This window comes from Elephas maximus, chromosome 22 (assembly GCF_024166365.1).
Source record: "Elephas maximus indicus isolate mEleMax1 chromosome 22, mEleMax1 primary haplotype, whole genome shotgun sequence".
Taxonomy (NCBI): domain Eukaryota; kingdom Metazoa; phylum Chordata; class Mammalia; order Proboscidea; family Elephantidae; genus Elephas; species Elephas maximus.
This window is the reverse complement of record NC_064840.1, coordinates 25,781,004-25,805,280: the sequence shown is the minus strand read 5'-3', so window position 1 is coordinate 25,805,280 and position 24,277 is coordinate 25,781,004. Positions and strand designations below refer to the sequence as shown.

The window sequence follows — 24,277 nt, the reverse complement described above, 5'->3', positions numbered from 1 at the left end:
GTGGGGGAAATCCTCCACCAGAGCTGTCCCCTCCAGGCTGTCCTCCTGGAGGTGGTCCGATCCAGAACCTCTGTCACTCGCTGCAGGGTTGGCAGACTGAGACGGAAAGGAGGCCCCGTCACACACACCCGCCATGGCTTCCCTGGAGATCTGGGCACTAGGTTCTGCAAAGATTGAGTCCTGATCCTTCCCACAGTGCCTCCTAGGAAACACATCCTTCTTCCTCCCACGCAGCCTTCCAGCACCAGACTGTCTTACTTTAAATTCATGAAGTACTTCCACAAAACAGATGCACTTCTCTGTATTTGTCTATGTCAAGAGTGATAAGTCAAGAGCAAACAGATTATCCTGAGAGAGCAAACCTTGGCATTTTGCCATAAAATAATTGCAATAAAAATCTTATTTGGAAATGATTAGAGGTGTTTTAAATGATTAGGTGTTTCACCACATCTTCACAAGTTGAGCTGGAAGAAGTCCAGTTAGAACGATCTTGTCTAGGATGAGGAGAATCAAAGTCAAGGTCACAAAGCCACTAGAGCTAACAGGTCCATTGTTTCTCCTGGAGGCTGGGAGCATGAGAATTTAAAAAAAAAAAAATTTTTTTTTGTTCCTCTTGGCAGAGTTTTTTATGTTTACTTTCCTATTCCTGAGGAGCAGCCACACACCCTCTGGTTTTGTGCCTCAAATGATAAAATTCCATTCCTTAACTTTTTGGCTTTGTCCCCTCCAGGAGGCCCTCAGCTTTCCCGTTGGTTGAGAAAAGTAGCATGTCTGATCTGAAGCCAGCTGGCCTCGCCTGCAGGGGGCGGGCAGAGAACTGCTGACTCTAGCGATCATGTGACCGCCCAGCTCCCTGTTCTGATCCCTGTCCTGGGCCAGGATCGGCACTTCCAGGGGCCCCTTCAGTGAGAAGCAGCACGTAGGCACTCCATTACTGACGAACCACCTCTGGAACAGCTGGGCGACACCAGTTGGAGCTTGCCAGAGGGTCCTCTTCCCCCCAGGCTTGGACAGATCAGCTGGCCAGCCCTCTGCACTGGTCCAGGACAGAACGTTGCGGACCTCAAGGTATCTTGCCCAATCCCTACTTGTTCCCTCACCATCCCAGCCATCCCCTCCCTGAGAAAAGCAGCTCTACCCTTCCTTCCTCTGTTCTTTGGTCCGCCTTTCCCTTGACAACAGACCTTTCCCCTTTCTCTCTGCTGATTTAGCAGTGACACTGCTGGGCGTGGAAGATTAATCAGTGACAGGAAGCTGTCTTTTTCAAAGCAGTGACCAGCTGTGGTCAGCAGAGCCTCTACAAGGCCGGCACGGGAGTCTGCCCACTGCCGGCCCCCTGCTCCTGACATGAAGCACCTCGGGGTCCTCCTCTTCCTCCTGGGGGGCTTGGGGGCTCTCGCCGAGCGCTGTGGTGAGTAACCAGCTTACCCCATGCTCTTTCTTCCTGGGTCCTTAGGAGGGAGGACTATCTTATCCAATTCCTCATTACATATCTGGGGAAACTGAGGGCCAGAGGTGGGGGCAGGGGCTCCTCGGCCTCTTGGGGCTCCCACAGCAATTTGGGCTTAGTTGGACCTCAGCAGTCACCACCTTGTATTGAGATTAAGGGTATGTCTGACTCCCCAAGAGACAGACATCCCCCATCAATCCACTCATTCATTCACCGATTTGCTCAATGTGAAGTTATGGTGCCTTCTATCTGGCAGGCCTGTGTTAGGCTTTAGGGAAAGAGCAAAGTAGAAGACAGGTCCAATCCCTGTTCTCCTGGAGTGAAACCTGTTGCCATCGAGTCAATTCTGGCTGATAGCAACCTTGTATGACAGAGTAGAACTGCCCCATAGGGTTTTCAAGGAGCAGTGGGTAGATTTGAACTGCCAACCTTTTGGTTAGTAGCTGCAGCTCCCCATAGTTCTTAGCCACTGGGCCACCAGATCTACCTCCTGGAGTGAAGAGACAGACAAAAAAGTCAAGGAACAATTTGGTGCGCATTGGCAAGCCGTGGTGAGTGCCACAAAGGAAGCTGGCCAGGCTCGGAGGCAGAGATTCAGGAAGGGGCCAGGGAAGGATCTCTGAGAACCAGGCAACATGGGAACTGAACCCAGAGGAGGAGAAGGAGCCAGTGAGGAAAGAAGTGGGGACGGCATTCCAGGCAGAGTGGTGTGAATGTTCGGAAGGTTCACGGGCTAGTGAATCTGAGAGAGGGGAGGAGGGCCATGGCAAATCTGAGGAGGGCAGGAGGGCCACAGAAAGGCACTTGGATTATATTCCATGCACAAGTGGCCTGGCTGCACCGGCTCTGTGGCCCCAGGAATGGGTGTGAGCAGCACCTTGAGGCACGTCCTTGCGTCTGAGCACACAGGCTCAGCCAGAAGCAGAAGGCAGGCCCCCTGCTCCCAGGCTGCACCACGTCCTCTTCTTCCTGCCCTCACACTCCCCTCAGGGTTACGAGGCTCTTTGTCTGTTTCAATCCCTGGAGAAAACCTGAGAGGTAGGGGAAGTCATCTCCAGATGTCAGTGAAGCAGGAAAGGATGAGAGGGCTTCAGGGCCTGCTGAAGGGGGTCCAGCATTACCAGGGCTTTGCTGGACTCAGTTCTTGGAACTCCAGGCCGCAGCCCTTCTCAGGGCACCACTGGCGCAGTCAGACTCCTGAGCCCTGGGCTCTTGGTTTCTGTCCAGGCAGACCCCAGGGGAGACCCAGTTTCTGCCACCCAGACCTTCCTCTCCTGCCTACCTGCCCGGCCCTGTCCTCATCCTCACTGGGCATGAACCTTCACAAAAGCCCCCTTCCTGTGGATCTGGAGCACCCTGGGCTGGGGTGCACCCCCGCCACTGTGGGCCCACTTAATCACTCTCGGCCTCATTCCCTCGCTTCCCTGCCTTCCCTCTCGTGTGGGGTGAGGATCCTTCTGCACCCTGCTTCACCTGCTTGAAGCTCTGCAGTCGCAGATTGACTGGGAATTGCTGCACTCACACTATTGCAAGGTGGGCTCCCTGTGCTTCTGAACCCCAATCAGTCCCCAGCTGGCATTGCTGGGAGCCCTGGGAAGGGGAGGCCCCAGGCCACTTTTATTACCCCACGAATCTGCCCAAGGAGCCCTGGTGGCACAGTGGTTAAGCACTCAGCTGCTAACCAAGAGGTCGGCGGTTTGAACACCAGCCACTCCTTGGGAGAAAGATGTGCCAGTCTGCCTCCTTAAAGACTACAGCCTTGGGAAACCTATGGGGCTGTTCTGGTCTGTCATACAGGGTTATGAGTCAGAATGGTCATGGGTTTGGAATCTGCCCAGCTCCTTCTCAGGAGGTTGAACTACTGTTATCAGTGGTATCTCATCTTATCATATCAGATGCTGATTCACCTGGTGAGGGAGGTCAGGGCAGGGTAGGAGTAGGTCTCCCTCATCAGTTTAAAGAAAACCCAGACCAAACCAGTTGCTATCCAGTCAGTTCCACTCATGGTGACTCAATGTGTGTCAGAGTAGAACAGTGCTCCACAGGGTTTTCAATGGTTAAGTTTTTGGGAAGTAGATTGTCAAGCTTTTCTTCTGAGGCACCTCTGGGTGGACTTGAACCTCCAAACTTTCAGCTATTAGCCAAGCACTTAACAGTTTACACCACTCAGGGAGGGAGAGGGAAAGAGAGATGCAACGGACGTATGACCAGAGAGATAGGCTGAGAGGTACAGAGACTGAGACAGATCCAGAGAGAGAGAGAAAGAGAGAGAGAAATATGTCTAGAGATGGAGACAAACAGAGAGGTCCTGCGCGAAAGGGAGAAGAAAGCACTCCCAGTCTTTCTCAATACGTGGTGAGAAAACAGCCATGTTCTCTGACTGGGGCCCACATAAAACCAAAAAACCAAACCCGTTCCTGGGGAGTTGATTTCAACTCCCTGGGTGATGCAAACGTTTTGCAATTGACTGCTTACCTAAAGGCCGATGGCAAGCATGGACCTGACTCCAAAGCCCCTGCTCCTTGGCACTCTGCAGAAGGTGTGTTCTACCTGTTTACAAAACCTTCAACCCACAGCCAGAAGGTGTTATGCATCAAACTTTAAAACTCTGCAGAACTCCAACTGCTGTCTGGGCTGTCTGGGGTATTTTCTCTGTGCACTTCTCAAAATCATATTTTTCCTGCCATGTCTGTTTAAGCAAAGAGGACCTGAGACAGTGAGGTGCGTTGTAAGGAGCTCTTACAGTCTGCAACGCACCCAGCAGCACCACCGAAGAAAGCCCGGGTGATCTGCTTCTGTAAAGGCTACAGCCAAGAAAGCCCGGTGGACAGTTCTATTCTGTGACATACGGAGTTGCCATGAGTTTGGTCCACATAGCCAAGAATCATTCAGGGTTTTCATGACAGTCCGTGATCACCTTGTAGCAAAAGATACCTGTGGCTTTTGGGAAAACAGGCCTGAGGTGGTGGGACTCAAACCCAGAGACGGGCTAAGAGCCAGGAACACTGGTCCTTGTGTCTGAGGCTCAGGAGGCAGGTGAGCCACCCTGTGCGGCAGTTCCTTGGCTTGGCCTCCCAGGAGGGGGGCCTGCCCAGCACCTTGGGACTTGGCAGAATGGAGGACACCTTCCGGCAGCTGGAGCTGGCAGCGACTGCGTGACAGGGAGTGGGGATGGAAAGAATGGGGCTGGATAGTCTAAAGTATCTTCCTCAGGAAACATCCCTGAAGCCTCTGCTTCTAACACATTTCTTTATATTAGTTTCATGCTTAAAGTAAATCCCAAAGGCCAAAGATAAGTGGTTGCAGACTGTAAGAGCTTCCTTACAATGCACCTCACTATCTCAGGTCCTCTTTGCTTAAACAGACATGGCAGGAAAAACATGATTTTGAGAAGGGCACAGAGAAAATTCCCCCAGACAGCAGTTGGAGTTCTGCAGAGTTTTAAAGTTTGATGCATAACACCTTCTGGCTGTGGGTTGAAGTTTTTGTAAACAGGTAGAACACACCTTCTGCAGAGTGCCAAGGAGCAGGGGCTTTGGAGTCAGGTCCATGCTTGCCTCTGCAACCTCATGTAAGACACGATATGACTTCAAACCTTTGTTCCCTCTTTTGTGCAAAGCAATGCCCACATCACGGGGTGGCATGAGGACCAAGTGAGAACACCACAATGTGGGGGCACACAGCATGGCTTGGCCTCCAGTCTCTCTGTCACTCCTGATGGGTGGAGCTGGTTGCCTGGCAACAGCCATCTGAGGGCTGGTGTTACCTCTTCCTGTTCCACTTCTGCTGTCTTGGGGTACCTCTCCCCCGCTTTCCCACTGCTTTTCAGAATGGTCAGGCAGTACAGTATTTCCCCAGGCAAGTATGTGTGCCGGGGGGATGCCTGGTGGAGGTGGGGGTAGGACGTTCATTCCCTGGGGAAGTTCCTTGTAAGGTAAAAGCATTTCCTTGTTGATGGCTGGCCCTGTGGCCTCACTTGTCCTGTTCTCTTTTTTAAGAAATACCAGAGGTGGACAGCAAGCTGGTGGAGAAGCTGGGCCAGCGCCTCTTGCCCTGGATGGAGCAGCTATCCCTGGAGCAGCTGAACCCCAGCATCTATGTGGGCCTGCGCCTCTCCAGCCTGAAGGCCGAGGCCAAGGAGGCCCTCTACCTGCACAGCCTCAAGCTCCACTACCAGCAAAGCCTCCTGGGGTACTGTCATGCTGCTCCCTCTGCTCCTTTCCCCATGTCTTTCTTTGCGTCCTAAGCTATAGGAGATCTGATTCTGTTCCAGGCCTGTCACTGCTTTGTTGGGAGACCTTAGGCATTTTGTGTCCTCTGGGCCTTCCTCCATCCAAAGTTGGTTGGACTAGACCAGAGGTGCCAATCCAAGGCCCACGTGCTGCTAGTGTACCCTCCTGTGCCTGGGCAGACATCACTAATCCATGACTTCACTCTTTCCTACTGAGCCCAGAAGCATCAGGTGACTCTGCGCTCCCTTCCCAGGGGGCGGCGAGGGAAGTTTTGTTCTGAAATTCAGGGAAGAAGTTTGAATGAGCTGAAGCAGCTTCAGGGCACTTCCTGCTTGGAGCCAGGCACCAGTGCCTAGGGCAGGGAAAAGAAAGAAATGGGAGAGCTTGTGGGTGAAGTGTGACCAGACCTATGGGGCAGGCTTAGGTCATCGGATGGGGGAGGCCTCAGAATTTGTCCTGGAGCCTTCATTTTATGAAACATTTGTAGCTTATACCTTGTAATTAGGGTAGTGGACTACGTCTACTTTTGAAGGTTCTAACTATGATGTTTTCCACTTTGAAATATTAGGGTGCACTCCCGGGCTTACAGGGCAGCTCTTTCTCATGGTAGTGGTATTAACTGGCCTCATCCTAGGTCTGCCTCCAGCAATGGTGATGACAACAGTGACTTCCAGGCTAAGCCCTCCATGGGCCAGCTGGCCCTCTACCTGCTTGCTCTCAGAGCCAACTGCGAGTTCGTTGGGGGCCACAAGGGGGACAGGCTGGTCTCACAGCTCAAGAGGTTCCTGGAGGATGAGAAGATGGCCATTGGTGAGGAGACACTGTCTGCTGGGCCAAGGAGCCACTGGGAAGGCTCATTGGGCAACAGTCTCTGGAGAAGTATCTACCACGCACCTGGCCTGTGCTGCTCTGAGTGCCAGCCTCAGACAGCCAGCGCCCAGGGTTGGCTCCATGTGGAGACCCGGCAAGCATCTCAAACCTAACATACCACAACTTGGAGTTTTCTCCCAAGGCCCCTTCCCCCACTTCCTTTCTGCCTGTCTTACTATCAACCCAGAGGCTCCAGCCTGCCCCAGGAGCCTAAATCCATCCTTTCTCGCATCCCCCATATGCACTCCAGGGGCAAGTCTGGCTGCCTAGCCACCAACATAGACATGCCTCTACCCACCTTCTGCACCAATTGCACAACCTCTTTACCAGTCCCTCTGCTTCCTTTGCAGCCTCCCTGCACAACAGCCAGAGTGAGAATTTTTTTTTTTTTTAGTGGTAGAAACTTCTTTTTATTAATATAATTTCACGGCTTTTTGCAGTAAAAAAAAAAACAGTAGTGGAAATTTTAGCATTTCTGATTACTGTTGATCACCGAGTTTCATATTTCCTTTTTATTTTCTAATGTTAGGTGTGGAATATCAGGTTTAATCATCTTTTTCAGAAAGTGTGAAATTATAATAATATTTCTTCTCATTGTAATACTACTATTCACATTATAAAGCACATCAACATAATTTGTTTCATTAGAATTTTGATAATCACCAAAACCCCAAGAGCTTTGTTAACTACTAGTCTTTTTTCTGGTTTAAAAAGAAAAATGCTCTTTAGGTGAAAGTTTGCAGTGCAAACTAGTTTCTCATTCAAAAATTTATACACAAATTATTTGGTGACATCAGTTACAATTTCTGCAATATGTCATACCACTCATCCTCTTTCCCTTTCCACCCCAGGTTCCCTATGTCCATTTTTCCTGTCCCTTCCTGCCTTCTTGTCTTTGCTTTTGGATGGGTGTTGCCCATTTGGTCTCGTTTACTTGATTGAACTAAGAAGCACGTTCTTCACATGTGTTATTGTTTGTTATATAGGCCTGTCTAACCTTTGGCTGAAAGGTGAACTTCAGGAGTGGCTTCAGTTCTGAGTTAGCAGGGTATCTGGGGCAAAGTAAGCATTTTAAATATTAAGTGTGTCCTTATCAGTCACCATTTAAGCCCTGTGCAGGCTCATGGCTCTTTTCACAGCCTGCAAGCCTTTGTCTCCCCTCCAGGCTCTGCTTACCACTCTCCCGCCCCTCCATGGGCCTCTCCCATTCCACCGGCCTGCTCCCAGCTACAAACCAGGCTCCTCCCCCCAGTGTCTTCATCTGTGTTCCCTCTGCTTGCAATGATTTCCCTCCCCTTCTGCTCACTCCTGCACCATTTTTAGTTCTCTCCTCCCCTCCAGAGCACATCACTTCCATAGGGAATCCTGTTCTGACTCACTAGGTAGTCAAATACCACAGGCCATGGTCTGCATTTCCTTATAATTGCGCTCTCACGAGTATGGGTTGTCTTACTGTCAGAGCTCCCAGTCTGTCTACCCAGTGCCTGCTCTGTCCTCGCTGGCCCAGCCCTGACAGATAGGGGGGCCTCATGAAAGTGGGGTGAGGTAGTGAAGGCATGAAGGCTCCCATAACCCAAAGGAGGGTGCTGGAAAGTGCGGGCAGTGGGGGCCCGTGTGCTGAAAGGCAGGGAGCTGGGTCAGGGAGAGAAGCAACCCCTCAGGCCGGGTGTGACACCCTGCCCTGTGATTTTCTCCCTCACAGGGCATGATCACAAAGGCCAACCCCACACCAGCTACTACCAGTATGGCTTGGCTATTCTGGCCCTGTGTGTCCACCAGAAGCGGGTCCATGACAGTGTGGTGGGCAAGCTCCTGCATGCTGTGGAGCACGACCATCCTCTGCACCAGGGCCATCTCTCTGTGGGTGAGTGGCTGACCCTTGGGCCAGGTGGGCACTCACCACTTCCCACCCCAACCCTGGCCACCCCTTCACCTTTCCTTGGGACCTCATGTCATCTAGAAGCGAAACGGCCAGTCACAGGCCGGGTGTGGTGCAGTGGCTAAGAGCCAACTTGGGAGCTGGGCCAGGATCCTGACCAGGTCATCCCACATTCATTGTAGGACCCAGGGCAAATCGAGGGGCCTTTCTGACTCAGCTTCTCCTTCTATAAGATAACCTCCCAGCAGCATCTTGATAAAGGAACCCTGGTAGTATAGTGGTTAAGTGGTTAAGTGCTACGGCTGCTAACCAAGAGGTTGGCAGTTCGAAGCCCCCAGGTGCTCCTTGGAAACTCTATGGGCAGTTCCACTCTGTCCTATAGGGTCACTATGAGTCTGATTCGATAGCAACAGGTTTGGTTTTTGGTTTTATAAGTAAAGGGTGAGGCAGTGGTTGTTCAGTGTAGAATTCTTGCCTTCCATGCAGGACACACCGGTTCAATTCCTGGACAACGCACCTCATGTGCAACCCAACCCATCTGTCAGTGGGGGCTTGCATGTTGTTATGATGCTGAACAGGTTTCAGTGGGGCGTCTAGACTAAGACAGACTAGGAAGAAAGGCCTGGTGATCTAATTTTGAAAATCAGTCAACGAAAACCCTATGGATCACAATGGTTCGTTCTGCAACTGATCACGGGGATGGCATGAGACTGGGCAGTGTTTCGTTCTGTTGTGGGTGGGGTCACCATGAGTCAGGGGCAAACTTGATGGCAGCTAATAACAACAGCATAAGTAAAGGGCTTAGCATAGTGTCTGACATGGAGAAAGTTCTGGGTACACAGTTATGAGCACATTACTTTATGAGCTAGGAAGTCTGAGTCCTGGATTTTGCATCTGCTTCCTAACTGCGTGACCTTGGGTCTCCATTTCTGTTTCTTGTCATTGTGACTCAAGGTGTCTCCTAGGCCTTTCATTCTGTGAGTGAGTGTGGACCTCACATAAGGTGGGGAAAGAATAAAGTAGGTTAGGGGAAGGTAGGTGCTCAGAGAAAAAGTACCAACGTCTCTGCCATCAGGGAGCTTGTTCTTCATCAGAGACTTGTATAAAACCACTGTGGACATATTAAAATCCCCTGGAGGCCTTTAAAAACCCCAGTACCCAGACAGCACCCTGTGCCTGTTCAATCAGACCATCTGGGGTAGATCCTGGAATCAGTAAGTTGTAAAACTCTACAAGTGATTCCAGTGTGCAGCTAGGTTCGAGAATTAGTGGTGTGGGATAAAGTCCTCTTGCGCCTCCCTAATCTCTAACCCCCAGGCAGTAGGCAGTGGTAGGGTGACCAGCCATCTTGGTTTGATCAGAATTGAGGGGCTTCTTGGGACACAGGATGTTCAGTGCCCAAACTGGGAAAGTCCTGGGCAAACTGGGCTGAGATGGCCACCCTAGCTGGTAAAGGATTTCTAAAATACTCATCTGACCATGCTGCTCTCCTTCTTCAAATCCTCCGTTGCCCCCAAAGGCCCCACCTGACCTCGCTCTACTTGGCTTGTGGCTGACCACATGTCCTGTCCCTGCAGACACGGCGGCAATGGCAGGCTTGGCCTTTACCTGTCTGAAACGCTCCAACCTCAACCCCCAGCAGAGAGAACGGATTGTCCTGGCCATCAAGACAGTGCGGGAGAAGGTCCTGAGGTCCCAGACACCTAAGGGCCACTTTGGGAATGTCTACAGCACCCCACTGGCACTGCAGGTGGGAAAGAGGCTCTGGAGCCCTGGTCCACCCAGGGTGCCAATGTGGAGTGGGCTGGTCAGGTACTGGAAGACCCCACTCCTCCCTGCTGGCTGACCAGTCGCCTCTCTCTTTTCCCCACTCTGTCACAGTTGCTGATGACCTCCTCCATGCCCGGGGTGGGGCTGGGCACAGTGTGCCGCAAGGCAAGGGCTGCCCTGCTGGCCAGCCTGCAGGATGGGGCCTTCCAGAATGTTCTCATGATTTCCCAGCTGCTACCTGCTCTGAACCACAAAAGCTATGTGGATCTCATCTCCCCAGACTGCCTGGTGCCAAGAGGTAGCAGAGCTTTTCATGAAAGTCCAGCTTTTCTCAGAACAGCAGTTGAAGTTTGCCACCCCAGTGAGAGGAGGTTGCTTGGTCCTGACTGGCCAAATCAACAAGGGTTTGCATGTGTACAAAAATGCACTGGGAGCTAAGCTGTGGCCACTACTTCTAGAAGCTCACAGCATGGACAGGGAAGCAGAGAGCTCTGAGCTGGCCAAGACCATGAATCTCTAGCCCCTTGTGTGGTACCCAGCACAGAAGTGTTTGAGTGAACGAAAGAAGGAAGGAAGCAGGGAATGGGGGGTGTCTCAGTTTTCTAGTACTGCTGTAACACAGATATTGCAAGTGGGTGGCTTTAAAGAACAGGAATTTATTTTTGGAGGCTAGAAGTCCAAATCAGGGTATTGGCCCTAGGGCAGGGTCCTTCCTTGTTGGTAGGCCCAAAAGTTTCTTGGTGTTCCTTGGAATCTGTCTTCCCTCTACGAGTGTGTCTGTATCAATTTTGGTCTTTTTATAAGACACCATTCAGAAGTGATTAGGTTTAGGACCCAACCTACTCCAGTATGACCTCATTAACATAACAAAGAAAATCACTATTTCCAAACGCAGTCATATTTACAAGTACAGGGGCTAGGACTTCCACATTTCTTTTGGGGTTACACAATTCAATCCATAACAGGGAGAGGCATATTTGGTGAACTCTGATGCAACATGTTTAGCCCCAGTTAGCATCTGGGAGGGAATTTGAGGAGGCAAGAGGGATTTTCCAGTGGAGAAGGGAGAAGGAGAGACAGAGCAGGGAGTAAGCAGCAAGAACAAACACACAGGGGTGTATAAGACTGGAGTTGAGGGGAAACAGTCTTGCTAAAGAGTAGGGTCTTGGAGAATGAGTGGGCGGTAGGCAGAAGAATGAAAAGGAAAGGGAACTCTCAGAGACAAGTGATATGAACAAATGCATGTTCTATAAAGAGGCCTGCAAGGGGGAGGGTGCTACATGGCAGATAGACGGAAGGGGGATACTGGAGACAGAGAAACCAGTGAGGGACTGGAACTTGGCATGGTGGAATGTGGGGCTGAGGGACAGAGGAGGCTGGGATGGCAGCCTAGTTTGGGGTTGCATAGGTCGTGGTGGTGACTGAGATGGAGATATGGGGACGAAGAAGGTCCATATTGGGTACTATGTCATTCAGGGTGGAAAGGAAGGCTAACCTCCAGTGTCCAGCCTCATACCAGCTGCCCCTTTCTCTCTCCCTGGCATAGCCATGTTGGAAGCAGGTACTGAGACCTCTTCACAGACCCAAGCCCCAGAGGACATTAGGGTCATACTGAAGGTCTCCAGCGTCTTGCCACCATACAAGCACTCCATCCCTGTACCTGCTGGGTCCTCCTTGGAGGATGTTCTGAAGAAGGCCCAGAAACTAGGAGGATTCAGGTGAGACCCCACACTGGCCCCTCACCCCACCTGTCCCTGCACCTCTGAAACTGAGTCATGGGTAGGGGGACAGGGGATGGAGGAGAGGCTTCCCTTGGGAGAGGCACGGGGCCAGGTTCTCCACTCCCAATGTGCCCCCATGCTGCAGGGGAACTAGGGAGCCATGGGCCAGCCAGCACTGTCATTGAGGGAGCAGGCCTGGGAGAACCAGCTCCTACATTGGAATCTCAGCTCTGCCACTCTTCAACTCAGGGCCCGAAGCAAGTACTTAACTGTAACTCAGTAACACCAATTGTGCTCTCCTCACAGGGCCGATGTGGGAGTCCAAGATGTATATATGTGTCCATATGTATGAGTATACCAAAAAAACCCAAACCAAACCTGTTGCCATCGAGTCAACTCTGACTCATAGTGACCCTGTAAGACAGAGTAGAACTGCCACATAGGGTTTCCAAGGAGTGCCTGGTGGATTCAAACTGCCAATCTTTTGGTTAGCAGCAGCAGTTCTTAACCAATACGCCACCAGGGTATATATGGATATGTGTGGATACAGGTATGGATATACATATATGTTTGGATATGTGTGTGTGTGGATATATACACACATGTGTATATAAATGTGAGGGTGTGCTGGTGGCGCAGGGGTCAAGCACTCAGCTTTTAACCAAAAGGTCAGCGGTTTGAGCTCACCAGCCACTCTGAGGGAGAAAGACAAAGCAGTCTGCTTCCTTAAAGATTTACAGCGTTTGAAACCCTATGGGGCAGTTCTGATCTGTCCTATAGGGTAGCTGTGAGTCAGAATTGACTCCATGACAGTGAGTTTTGGGGTTCTTTTTATATGGATATGTGTGGGTATACATAGCTATGAGTCAGAATTGACTCCATGACAGTGAGTTTTGGGGTTCTTTTTATATGGATATGTGTGGGTATGCATATATGTGTGTATATATAGGTATGCATATATGTGTGTACATGGATATGTGTGCGTATATGTGTAGGTGTATATATATGTGTGTACATGGATATGTGTGGATATATGTATGGGTGTACATATATGTGTGTACATGGATATGTGTGGGTATACATATATGTGTGTACATGGTTATGTGTGGGTGCACATATATGTGTGTACATGGATATGTGTGGGTGTACATATATGTGTGTACATGGATATGTGTGGGTGCACATATATGTGTGTACATGGATATGTGTGGATATATGTGTGGGTGTACATATATGGGTGTACATGGATATGTGGATATATGTGTGGGTATACATATGTGTGTACATGGATATGTGTGGGTATACATATATGTGTGTACATGAATGTGTGTGAATATACATGTATATGTGCATATGAATATGCACGGCTATGTGAGAGTCCAGGAGTTAGGGCATGCAGTGTATGTGGCACATGCATTTTATACATGCCAAGTCTGGCACATAGTAGGCACTCAATACAGGTTAGCCTTTATGGTAATGATAAGATTTTATTATCAAATAATCTTGGTCCAATCCCTGTTATTAATTACCCTGGGCGAGCCCTCTGTAAAATGTGGCAGTTGGACAACGTCCTAAACTTGCTTCTCATCCCTAGATTTGATGAGCCTGAGGATGAGCCAGTCTGGAGTGTTGTTCTATGCCAGCTCCTGTCTGCATATCCATACATCCACACACCTGTAACATACATATCCACACATCTATATCATACATATCCATACATGCACACATCTGTAACATACATATCCACACATACACACATCTGTAACATACATATCCACACATACACACACATCTGCAACATGCATATCCACACATCCACATCTGTAACATACATATCCATACATCCACACATCTGCAACATACATATCCATACATACACACATCCATAACATACACATCCATACATACACACGTCCATACATACACATGTTCATACATACCCATACATGCATGTATATCCATACATATCCATATGTGCATACATACACATGCAAATAGACACAAACACATACACACATATCCACACAATATACGTATCCATATACACACATATGCGCGTCCAAGCATGCATATCCATACATATCCATACACACATGTCCACGCACATACATATCCATGCATGTATGTATTTATACATTATATGACCATGGATATCATATATATATAATATATATAATTTTATCATATAATTATTAATATATATAAATATACAGAAATAAGATGGGTGTCTTATGTTATGAATGGGGAATCTGGCCCAGAGAAGTTGCAAACATTTCCCCAGACCCCAGACTTCCCCCTAAAATGTTGTGACCCAGTCCGAGAGGGCTCCAATTTCTGTCTCCAACCTGAATCCCCAGAGACCAGCCTTCTGCAGTCAGGGAGGACCTACAGCTGGCACCTTGGGGTTGCCTGGGGCAGGGTACCTCAAACTGGAGAGGTGCAAAGATCCCCCTTTAAAAGACAAAAACTCAGGGCAGTGGTGGTTCAGTGGTAGATTCTCGCCCTCTGTGCGGGAGACCTGGGTCAATACAACTTAGACATGTACTGATACAGCTACTAAATATAAAATTCTGTCTCTTTCTAGCTCACTGTTGTTGTTAAGTGCTGTCGAGTCGATTCCCACTCATAGCGACCCCAGGTGACAGGATAGAACTGCCCCAGACGGTTTTCTAGGCTGTAATCTTACAAGAGAGTAGATTGCCAAGTCTTTCTCCAGTTTCTAAGTTCAAAGACAAGCTATAAATCCTAAATGACTTTGCAAATTCAATACAAAGTAAACTATAAAAGCAAGAAAATGCAAATAAAGAGTACCTGCTGAGATTCAGGCACACTGCCAAGTGCAGCGTGAAAATTCAACTCAGCACCTCCCTCTGTCTGAACTGCCAAAAAGCCTGAGCTTGTCCAGACCTTTATTTACTATGAAGCCACCTCCATTCCCATTAGCCTGCAGTGCTGGGCAGCAACACAGTTAAAGACAGCAACACTCACTGAAAGCCCTTGGCTGGGCTCGTTGTCACAGCAGGCACTGAGTTACCCAGATCTGCTGATAACCATTTGTGGTTTTTAGCATCAAATGGAAAAAAAAACAAAAACAGAATTTAACATTTTCATTCAGAGCTTGAGGACCTCCGAGAAGACATCCATGGATCCTAATTTGAGAAATAACCCTCTCATTATTGGCGGTGGATGCCTGAAAGGGGGGTGATTAGGTTCACCTGCCAGGCAGGAAAGCCAAGATTGAGGCACATAAATTCACAGCAGAGGAAGCTAGATTGCAGAGAGAGGGAGAGAGAGGGAGAGTGAGAGAATCGGACTGAGAGAAAGAGAGATGTGCAGAGAGAAGTGGCTTCAAGCAGCCACACAGCTCCAAAATTAGGGAACAACCTAGAAACTTCTCTTTCCCTATGTCACCTAGTGGGTTTCTGTTTCTTAAAACTAAAAAAATCCCTGGCCCTAAGACCAAAGTCACTGATAAGCCTTTTGGAGAGACAAAGGATATGATCCATAGAGTTTTAAAAGGATCCTTTTGGCAGTGGGGTGCCTGGGTGAGTCTGCTGACCTAAGGGATGGTGATTCGAACCCATCCAGCAGCTCTGTGGAAGAAAGGCCTGGCGATCTGCTTCCGTAAAGATTACAGCCAAGAAAACCCTATGGGGCAGCTGTACGCTGTAACTCATGGAGTCACCATGAGTTGGAATTGACTCGATGGCATGGGTTGTCTTTGGCAGTGGTGTCCAGAAGGGCAAAGTTTGAGGTGAGAAGTTCAGGGAGGTGGAGTGTGAGTCAGGAGTTCCTTGGTTACAAGGGCCAGAAATCTAACTTAAACCTTCTCTGGCAATGGGGAGCATGGGGTTTGTAGAATCAGAGGAAGACTGAGCAGAAACTTCCAGAACCAGTGGCCCAGCGCCACCACTAGGTGGCTGCCTTTGTCTCCCATGCCCCAGCTTCTCTCTGCATGCTGGCTTCACCCTGTCTCGTGACACACTGGCATCTTCTAGGTGATGCCAGCAGCTTTTGTTTCTTACCTCCTACAACATCCATCCCAAAGAAGGGACAACTGCTGAGTTGATAACATAATAGGTATCCCTTCCTGCAGGCCATGGTCATGGTCAGCAAGAGGAGAAGCCTGAGCAGGTAGTGTCAGTGGGGCTGGAGAGGAGGAGGTTGAGGTCAGTCCCATATGGGGTAGCCCAGGAAGGGTTGGGTTATCGCTGACCCTGAGGGTGACAGCAGAACTTTGCTGGTCGGGGTGAGTTTCACTTCTCTCCTTGGACTGATGCGACCAACAGTCATCTGTTCTTTTTTTCACCTTTTCCTTTGGTAGGTATAGGACACAGGCCTCATTGTCGGGCCCCTACCTGATCTCTGTGATGGGGACAGAGGCTGGAGTACGGGAGTTCTGGCAACTTCTCCAAGCCCCTGACACCCCCTTGCTGCAAGGTGAGTCTGGTGGCCTGCTACCCTTGGACATGTCCCTAACCTAGCCCCTGCCCCAGCGGCCAGGCTTTGCCCAACTCACCCTAGCTTTTCCTGAACTTTTCTGGATTTTGGCTTCATGAAATCATCGATGCTCAAGCCTGGGTGTAATTTTTCAAACTGAATTCTTGGAATTTTTATGTAAGTCATTATGGAAACTCTAGAAAGTCAGATAGGCAAAAAATAATAATAGTAAAATAAAATTTAAATCACCCATAATTCACTACCCAGAAATAACTGCTTTTAACTTTTTGGTGTATTTTCTTCTATATAATTTATTAAATAATAATAAAAAAATTAAATATGTAAGTTTATTTGCTTTTTCATAAAAACAGACCCATGCTATAATCAGTGCTATCAAATAGAAATGTACTGTGAGCTACATAACTAATTTTGGATTTTCTAGAAGCTATGGAAAAAAAAAAAAAACCCAAGGTGAAATTAATGGTGTATCTTATCCAAAATATTATCATTTTAACATGCAATCAATATAAAATTATTGATAAAGTATTTTACCTTTTTTTTTCCCCTAAGATTTCAAGTATTCAATAGCCACATGTAGCTTGGGGCTATCATATTGGACAGTGCAGCTCCATATACTATTTTGCATTTTTTTCACTCTTAATAGATTATAGACATTTTTCAATGTTGGTATATATGTAGACCTTCCTCGCTCTTTGTAATAACCATACAGAATATATTATCCATTAGGTAAGTTGGGCAGCAAGTAAGAGGAAACACAATGCAAATGACTTCGACAATAAGGACATCCATTGGCTGATGTGACTGGAAGTTCAGAGGTAGAAGGGGCTTCAGAGTTGATGTAACACGGCTTCCAACCACACTTCTCTGTGATTTCTTTGGCTCTGTCCTCTCTTTGTTGGCTTTATCCTTCAGAGACTGTTTCTTTCTGGGGCTCTTCCCTTTTAAGACTGAGGAAACTTGTCCCTGAATCCCCCAGCAAACTTCTGACATCTCAGGGGACACATGTCCATTCCTGGATTCATTCCTGTTACTAGGCGATTGCTCAGGTTCCGAACCCACCAGTAACTAGGTGGATAGGATCACCACGACTGGCTCAGACCAATCAGGGCCTTTGCCTGGTGTTGAGCGGCTGCACAATGGAGGTGCAAAGTGGGTTGGATGGGCCACAGGTGGATCAACTCTTGGTGGACCTTCAGGGTGTCTCAGGTTTTAACTCTTATGCCCCATTCTGTGATGAGCATCCTGTGAGTCAGCCCAGTTTTTAAAGTTCTTCCTACCCTACTCTTGTTGTTACTTAAGATCCTTTTACAACAATCATCCTGGAAATTTTATCAGGCACTTACCATGTGCCAGGCATTGTGCCAAGTGCTTTGTAGGAGGTGGGACTTTTTGGGGGAGCCCACTAAAAGCATTCTTCTTCCTTGCCTGGGTCTGAAAACAAATGGAGAAAGAAAACAAAGGGGTGGCAGGTGGTGACCCCCAAAGATAGCCTTTACTACTGATAAAGGCTGGACTGGAGAAGGGCCCTTAGGGTAAGAGCCAGGTGGACCGAGCCCTGAGTTCTTCCTCTACCACCACTTCTGCCACTCCCAAGGGTAAGAAGGGAGTGTCCGGGCTGCACATGCCTGGTTTATTCTTCCCAAATTAACCAGTTGCAGAAGCCATGCTTCTAATTTCCCAGGGATGAAGGGTTACAGCAATCAAGTTCCTGCCATTGAAAGCAAACATCCCTGACATATGGGTTCACTCAGGGGATCCTTCCAACGACCCCACAGGTTGTTGATATTATTATTACCCTTATTTCACAAATGAGAAACCTGGAACTTACAGGGGTTAAATAACTTACCTAAAGTCACACCTCTAGTGAGTGGCAGAGCTGGGGCTTGGGCCCAGGTGGACACATGAGCCTAGGCTCTCTCTAGTGAGCTGAAGGCTGGCTCCTGGGAGAGTTCACCCGTGGTCCTGGTTCTCCCTCAGGACCACATTGAGCAAGTCCCTCTTCTTAATGGCCTTTTGGATACTATGAAGACAGTGACTTGCCTATCAGTGACCTGTGTTTGTTATCCACTATGTTGTCCAGTATCTCCACTCTCTGGGGCTTCCCCACTGTAAAGTGAGCATGAGGGTCTTATTAACCCCTGAGGATACAACTGAGTTCAATCTGCAAACTGGCTCTGGACAGCACCCCGCTTACCACCACCCAGAGTGTATCTTACAGACGGTGGCCTCAGGGTGGGGGGGCCCTAGAAGATGAGGTTGGAGGCGAATACTCTGGCCTGTTAACCTCCCACACTGGGCCCATTATGTTTCTGCAGGTATTGCTGACTACAGACCCAAGGATGGAGAAACCATTGAGTTGAGGCTGGTTAGCTGGTAGCCCCTGGGCTCACTCACCCCAGCAACTCTGTGCACCCCTGGGTCTTTGCCCTTCCTCCAGATGTCCCTGTAACAGGCACTGCCTGACCCTCTGCCATCTCCTGTGCACTTGGAGCAATGTACCCTGGATCACCCCAACCAGCACCCCTGCAAGGGTCCTAAGCCAAGACCTCCTGGAGCAGAGAGCCAAGCACCTTTCTCCAGAAGTCTCTGAGCTTGGGTCCGGCCCAGTTTGGCATTCCAGAAAGGTCATCATGGTCCATGGTCCAAAGGGCATGAAGAGTCTCAGCCTTCTCTGGCAGGAGAAGTCACAGGACAACTGCTGGGGTCGTGAGTAACACATGCTCTGGGATGGTGGTCCTGCAGGAGGCCTCTGCAGTGGCTGCAGCTCTTACCCCAGCACTCTGCTTTTGGCCTGGGTGGCACTCCAGAACTGCTGTGGCATATGAACTGGCCAGGACCGCACAGGTTGCTCAGTGCCTGCCTCCTAAATAATTAAAGCATCGATTGCCTGTGCACCTGCTGCTGTGTCCTGGTGCTTCATGCTGGTGAGTGCACGGCCCAGAAGAGAGAAGGGGAGATAGCCCCTAGAGAAGCGTGGACAAGAGGGCGGGTGCGTGTTCTCTGGGGCACTGAGGGAGTGATGATGGCAGTGGAGGTGGTGGCAGAACAGGCGCGGTAATGGGTGACTTTCTTGCACAACTCTGTGAGGTGGTTGGTATTTTTGTCTTCATTCCTGCTTTACTGATAAGAAAACTGATGCTCAAAGAGGGAAGATGGCTCACCCTAGGTCACAGACCAGGTTGTGGCTCTGAGGGAGACTGTGTCTGGTGGGGACATGAGCACTGGGTAGGGAGTCGGACAGATCTGGCCTGGGGGAGCCTCCTGGCTCTCCACTCAAACACCTGAAATTGGGGGCTGCAATGACTGTTACAACCCCCTGGTACAGCCCAGATTCAAATGGAGGCGCAGGACTCTGGGGCTGGGCTCTCACTCCTGCTTTGCCCCAAGCCACAGTCAGGGCACTTCCCCCTTGGCATCCAGGGTGCCGGGGATCCTGCCTCTCAGTGGCAGGAGGTAAGGTTCAGGCCAGGAAGGCACCCTCCCAGGACCTCACCCCCCGCCCTGCTCCCATGTTAAGAAGGGCACCTGCCGTCAGAGGGGCCTCTGGTATACAGCACATGAGGTTAAGGTCCAGGTGCTTGAGAAGACACGGTGATACACATGGAGTCCTCGAAGTCAAACATTAAACATGTGCTTCTTCCATAAACAAACAAAAAAACCAAACTCATCGCCATCAAGTCAATTCTGACTTATAGCGACCCTACAGGATAGAGTAGAACTGCCCCACGTGGTTTCAAGGAGCGCCTGGTGGATTTGAACTGCCGACCTTTTGGTTAGCAGCTGTAGTAGCACTTAACCACAGTGCCACTAGGGTTTCTGCCTCTTCTGTACAGCATCAATTTCAAATATTTACGGTCTTGGGAAGGTAGGGGAAGTAGGCGATTTAAGACATTCTTTTATGTTGAAACAAACATGGAAATATCTGGAATCTGAGGGCAAAACCAGCCTTCATTTTTAAGGTCAAATGTCTGCACCCAGGGCCCTGCACTTGCCCATCCTTAATCATGGTGAGACCTGCCCTTTAACAGCCCCATTGCAGAGGGCTGGAGGCTCAGAGAAGTCAGCGACTTGCCTCAGGTCATGCAGCCTGTGGGTGGCAGAGTGGAGACACTCACTGAGTTGTCCCACCCCAGGGCTGGGCGTTTGCCACTGCACTGCCCTGCCTCCCTCTCCCGGAGACACCAACTGAGGAAGGCCACCAGCCCTGTGCATACAGAGGAGACTGTGAGAGAAGGGAATGGTAACCACAGGGACCGCCTGCCCCGTACTGTCAAGGGTCTGAGTAGCCGTGTGTGGCAGCCAATTCTCAAGGTTTGATGCTGCCTCCCGGAAGGACTGAGTTGGGGTGCATTTGGCTCTGAGGAGCCAAAAGCTACTGAATCCTATTCAAGTCAAAAGTACCCAGGCCACCAATGCAGGGCCTTAACAAAGTTGAAGTCTGGCTCAGGGACCCCTCACCCTGGCTTCCCTTGGGCCTTCTCTGCCTCTCCTCTCTCAGCCGTTGGGCCCAACAGGAACTGTCTGCAACCTTCCAGTTCAAGCTTCCCCTCCTTACTTTCTCAGCCTGTGCCCCAAGGCCTGGAGACACAGCCTAACTCTGGAAACTTGGGTCAGGGTCTAGTCTGGCACAATCAGTAGGGCAGGGGACAGTCATGTCTTAGACAGGGCCCTGGGCATGGAGTAGCCCCGCTGGCCCCCCAGCAAGAGTCTGATATGCAGGGACCCTCAAAGATCAGGGGCCAGGTTTGCATCTAGTTCTGACATTTAGGTCTATACAACTCCAGACAATCCACTTCCCCCTCTAAGCCAGTGGACAGTGCCTTGGTTTATACAGCATGTTCGTGCCTGTGATCTCATCAGCCCCCCCCAAAGCCTTGAGGGAAGGATATCATTGCCCCCGATTCATAGATAGGGAAACTGAGGCCTGAGGAGTTCAGCGACTTGTCTAAGGACATGCAGCAATAAGAGGAGAGGCCTGTCCATAGCCTCTGCAGCCCAGCTGCTGGGGACCCGTCCTGCTCCTTTCAGGGCCTCCCCAGCCTCTCCCTGGGATAGCCTGCTTTGCATAGCCATGGCCTGGGCCCCCAAAGGGCAGGACTCAGATTCGAGGAATGTTGGGAGCCTGTGCGGCAAAGGCAGGCTGCTCTGGGCTACTCTGGGCTTTCAAGGGAGCCCCAAGGAATGTGATAGAGCCCCTGCTGCCCTCCATAAAGCTGGGCTCCCAGCCCCCTGAGTCTCCTTTATGGGAATATCTTATTGACAGCCCCACTGTCTGCAGTTGAAGGCTTTTCAAAGCTGGGGCTCTGGAGCCAGACAGCCCCCAGTCATCACTCATATACTTCATGCTCCTGGGCACCTGGTTCCTTCACTCTCCAGGCCCCAGGTTCCTCAACTGTGAGGAGGATAACCCCAGTGCCTGCCTCTGTGGAGTGTGATGAGTGGAGGGAAGGATTTCTCGGAGGAGGGGGACTGTCATCAGCCAGTCCCCCTCATGCCTAGTAGCTGGCGGTGTTATCTCTTCCTGTGCCCTGGCTCTTTCGAGTTCCATCTGGAATGGCCCACTGCTGGGCCCTCTGCCTTCCGCCTCCCCCCACCCCACCAAGGCCTGCTCAGCCTCATCTCAGATAACCCACCTTTCCCATAGCCACCCCTCACCAGGCAGGGCAGAGGGGAGCTGCTGTGCGGCGGTTTGAAGGAGGTGTAGACGCACTTTCACCACCCACCACTTTCACTCCCTGTCAGTTCAGCCCTGAGAAGGTCAGTGTGTTTATATTGTTTTTATTTTTAAACTTATTGGGAAACTGACAAAATCCCCAAAAGAATATAACCCTTAGGTGGCCTGGATTTTTCTCCTCCTCAGGGGAGCTGCTTTTTTTTTTCTTCAGGGGAGCTGCGCCGTAGCTGACTCAGTTTTCCTTCTGCGACCCCTGGTGGAGAAAGCCTGTCTAAACGTTCCCCCCCAGCCCCAGCACCCCCCCCCTTTTTTTTGGTCCTTGGTCTGGAAATCTCCTGTGTGCGTCCCACCCTACCTGCATTTTGGGCTTTTCAGCAGTGATTTGCAGCCTCCAGTGAACGTCAGAATTACCAGAGTCAAGTGTGGAAATGCAGATTCCTGGGCCCCACAACCACAGATTGTGATCGGCTGGGAGGTTGAAGGGTGCTTGCAGCCATTCCGCGACCTGACCACCGGAGGGCGCTGCGGACCTGGCTAAGCAGTCTCTTTAAGGTCCTTTTTTTCCAGGTAGGTAGCTGTCCTCAGGACTCGCTGGTCAGGTAAAAGGGGAAGGGCTGAGCTGTGTGCTGGAGGGTAGGAGCTTTCACTAGGGAAGGAAGCCCGATGTCAAGAAAGAGCTCACAGCATGCACTGTGCGCCCCACTGTGCCAGGCACTCCTCCTTGGTCCTTGCGCACCTGGACTCTGAAGCTCAGAGACCAGGGCTGGGCCTGGAACCCAGGTCGACGCGTCCTGCTCTGAGGAGCGCTAATTACGCCCTCTCCCCCGCCCCCCACCTCCCCGAGCTCAGAGAGCACCCGTTGTTCGGATGGGGATAGCCGAGGCCCAGGCAGGGGCAGGGGCTTTGTGGCAATCCAACCCAGGGCCCTTTGTCCTGCCAGGGCTGGGGACCGAGGGTGGACAGGAAATCCAGCTATGAGTCAGCTCTGAGTGTCCAGGGTCTGCTGGCTGGGGGATGGACACCGGGCGGTACCCTGCTTCCGCAGCTGTGGGTGGCCCGGTGATTCAGCTTCCCTTTGCAGCCAGAGGGGGCGCCGCCCTGGACTGGGGTGGGGAGAGGAAGCTGGGGCTAAGGAGGGGAGATGGAGGGGCCTTAGGGGCCTGGCGGCCCAGGTCTGCTGGATGCAGAGGTCCCACAGGATAACTGTGACCAGAGACCCCGTGGACCCGACACTCATCCTGGGTTGGGGGAGACTCAACGAAGACATCTTTGAAAACAGCGTGGGGAGATGTCTCCCTCCTTGTGTCTCCCACCTTTTGTTGGTCTCTATCAGGGGCTCGGTGGGGAGGGGCCTGAGCCCCCCTTCCCGGTAGAGCTGGGGGGAGGGAAGGTTGGCCACTCCAGCTGAGGACTCTAATGAGCAGAAGGGCTGGCGGAAGACAGAAGAGTCGCGCTGATAGAGGTAATGCCAGGCCGAGGGGCGGGGTTGCGAGTGGGCGGTATGGGGCGGGGCGAGGCCTCTGCGTTGTCCTTCCGCTCTGGGGGCGGGGCCTGGCTGTGGCTGGGCGGGGGGCTCTGCCCAACTTTCTGGGCGGGGCGGGGCGGGGGCGGGGCGGGGGCGGGGCCCAGAGCTCCCCGGCCACTGCCTGAGCAGCAGCCGCAGCCCGAGCGGCCGGGAGCCGGAGCACCTGGGAGCCGGAGCTGGGGCGCAGGCCCAGACGGAGACGAGCCGAGCTCGCCGCCTGGTCTCGGCCGCAGCGCGGGCGCGGGCTGGCGTGTCAGCAGTGCGGCCTGGGCGCTGTCGGAGGCAGCGAGCCTTGACCCCCTTGGCACCACCCGGCACGGGAGCCAGGATCGCCCCTGACCAGGCCTGGTCACCGTCTGAGCACGCAGGAGGTCCCGGTGGTGGGATCCCCCCACTAATGGGAGCGATGATTCCATCCAGGAGCGCAGCTTGAGAACTAGGAGGGGAGAAGAGCTGAGGCTTCGCCTGACACCGGGCAGAGGCGCCCTCACCCGGCCAGGCGTGAGCACCAGGGAGCCTGGCCTCCCAGCAGCCACAACCTGGGCACAGCAGACGAGGACCTCAGCTTTCCCCGTCTGAGCCCGGAGGCTATCAGCACAGAGCCGGAATCTTGGCTGGCATAGGCCTGGCACAGGAAGCGGTGCCCTCACCTGTCAGAGACCAGCCACGGGGCCCGAAGAACTGGGACCCGGCCT

The 24,277-nt window shown here is 51.1% G+C and overlaps 1 protein-coding gene across 3 annotated transcripts; it reads left to right on the top strand.

Moving 5' to 3' along the window:
* The first annotated feature begins 843 nt into the window (after positions 1–843).
* TCN2 (transcobalamin 2) lies at positions 844–23,549 on the top strand. 3 transcript variants are annotated; one of them, XR_007514941.1, is made up of 12 exons: positions 844–1,068; positions 1,212–1,411; positions 5,449–5,641; positions 6,317–6,492; positions 8,255–8,416; positions 10,009–10,181; positions 10,313–10,499; positions 11,748–11,919; positions 16,247–16,362; positions 18,699–19,307; positions 22,028–22,140; positions 22,269–23,549. XR_007514941.1 is itself a non-coding variant. In XM_049866370.1 (10 exons), exons 2-10 carry the CDS (start codon positions 1,348–1,350, stop codon positions 18,758–18,760), a joined length of 1,305 nt encoding a protein of 434 aa, XP_049722327.1. In that variant the 5' UTR covers positions 844–1,068; positions 1,212–1,347; the 3' UTR covers positions 18,761–23,549. The 3 variants fall into 3 exon arrangements, 1 of the variants encoding a protein (XP_049722327.1); XR_007514940.1 differs by having other exon boundaries at positions 18,699–22,140; XM_049866370.1 differs by having other exon boundaries at positions 18,699–23,549.
* Positions 23,550–24,277: the final 728 nt, after the last annotated feature.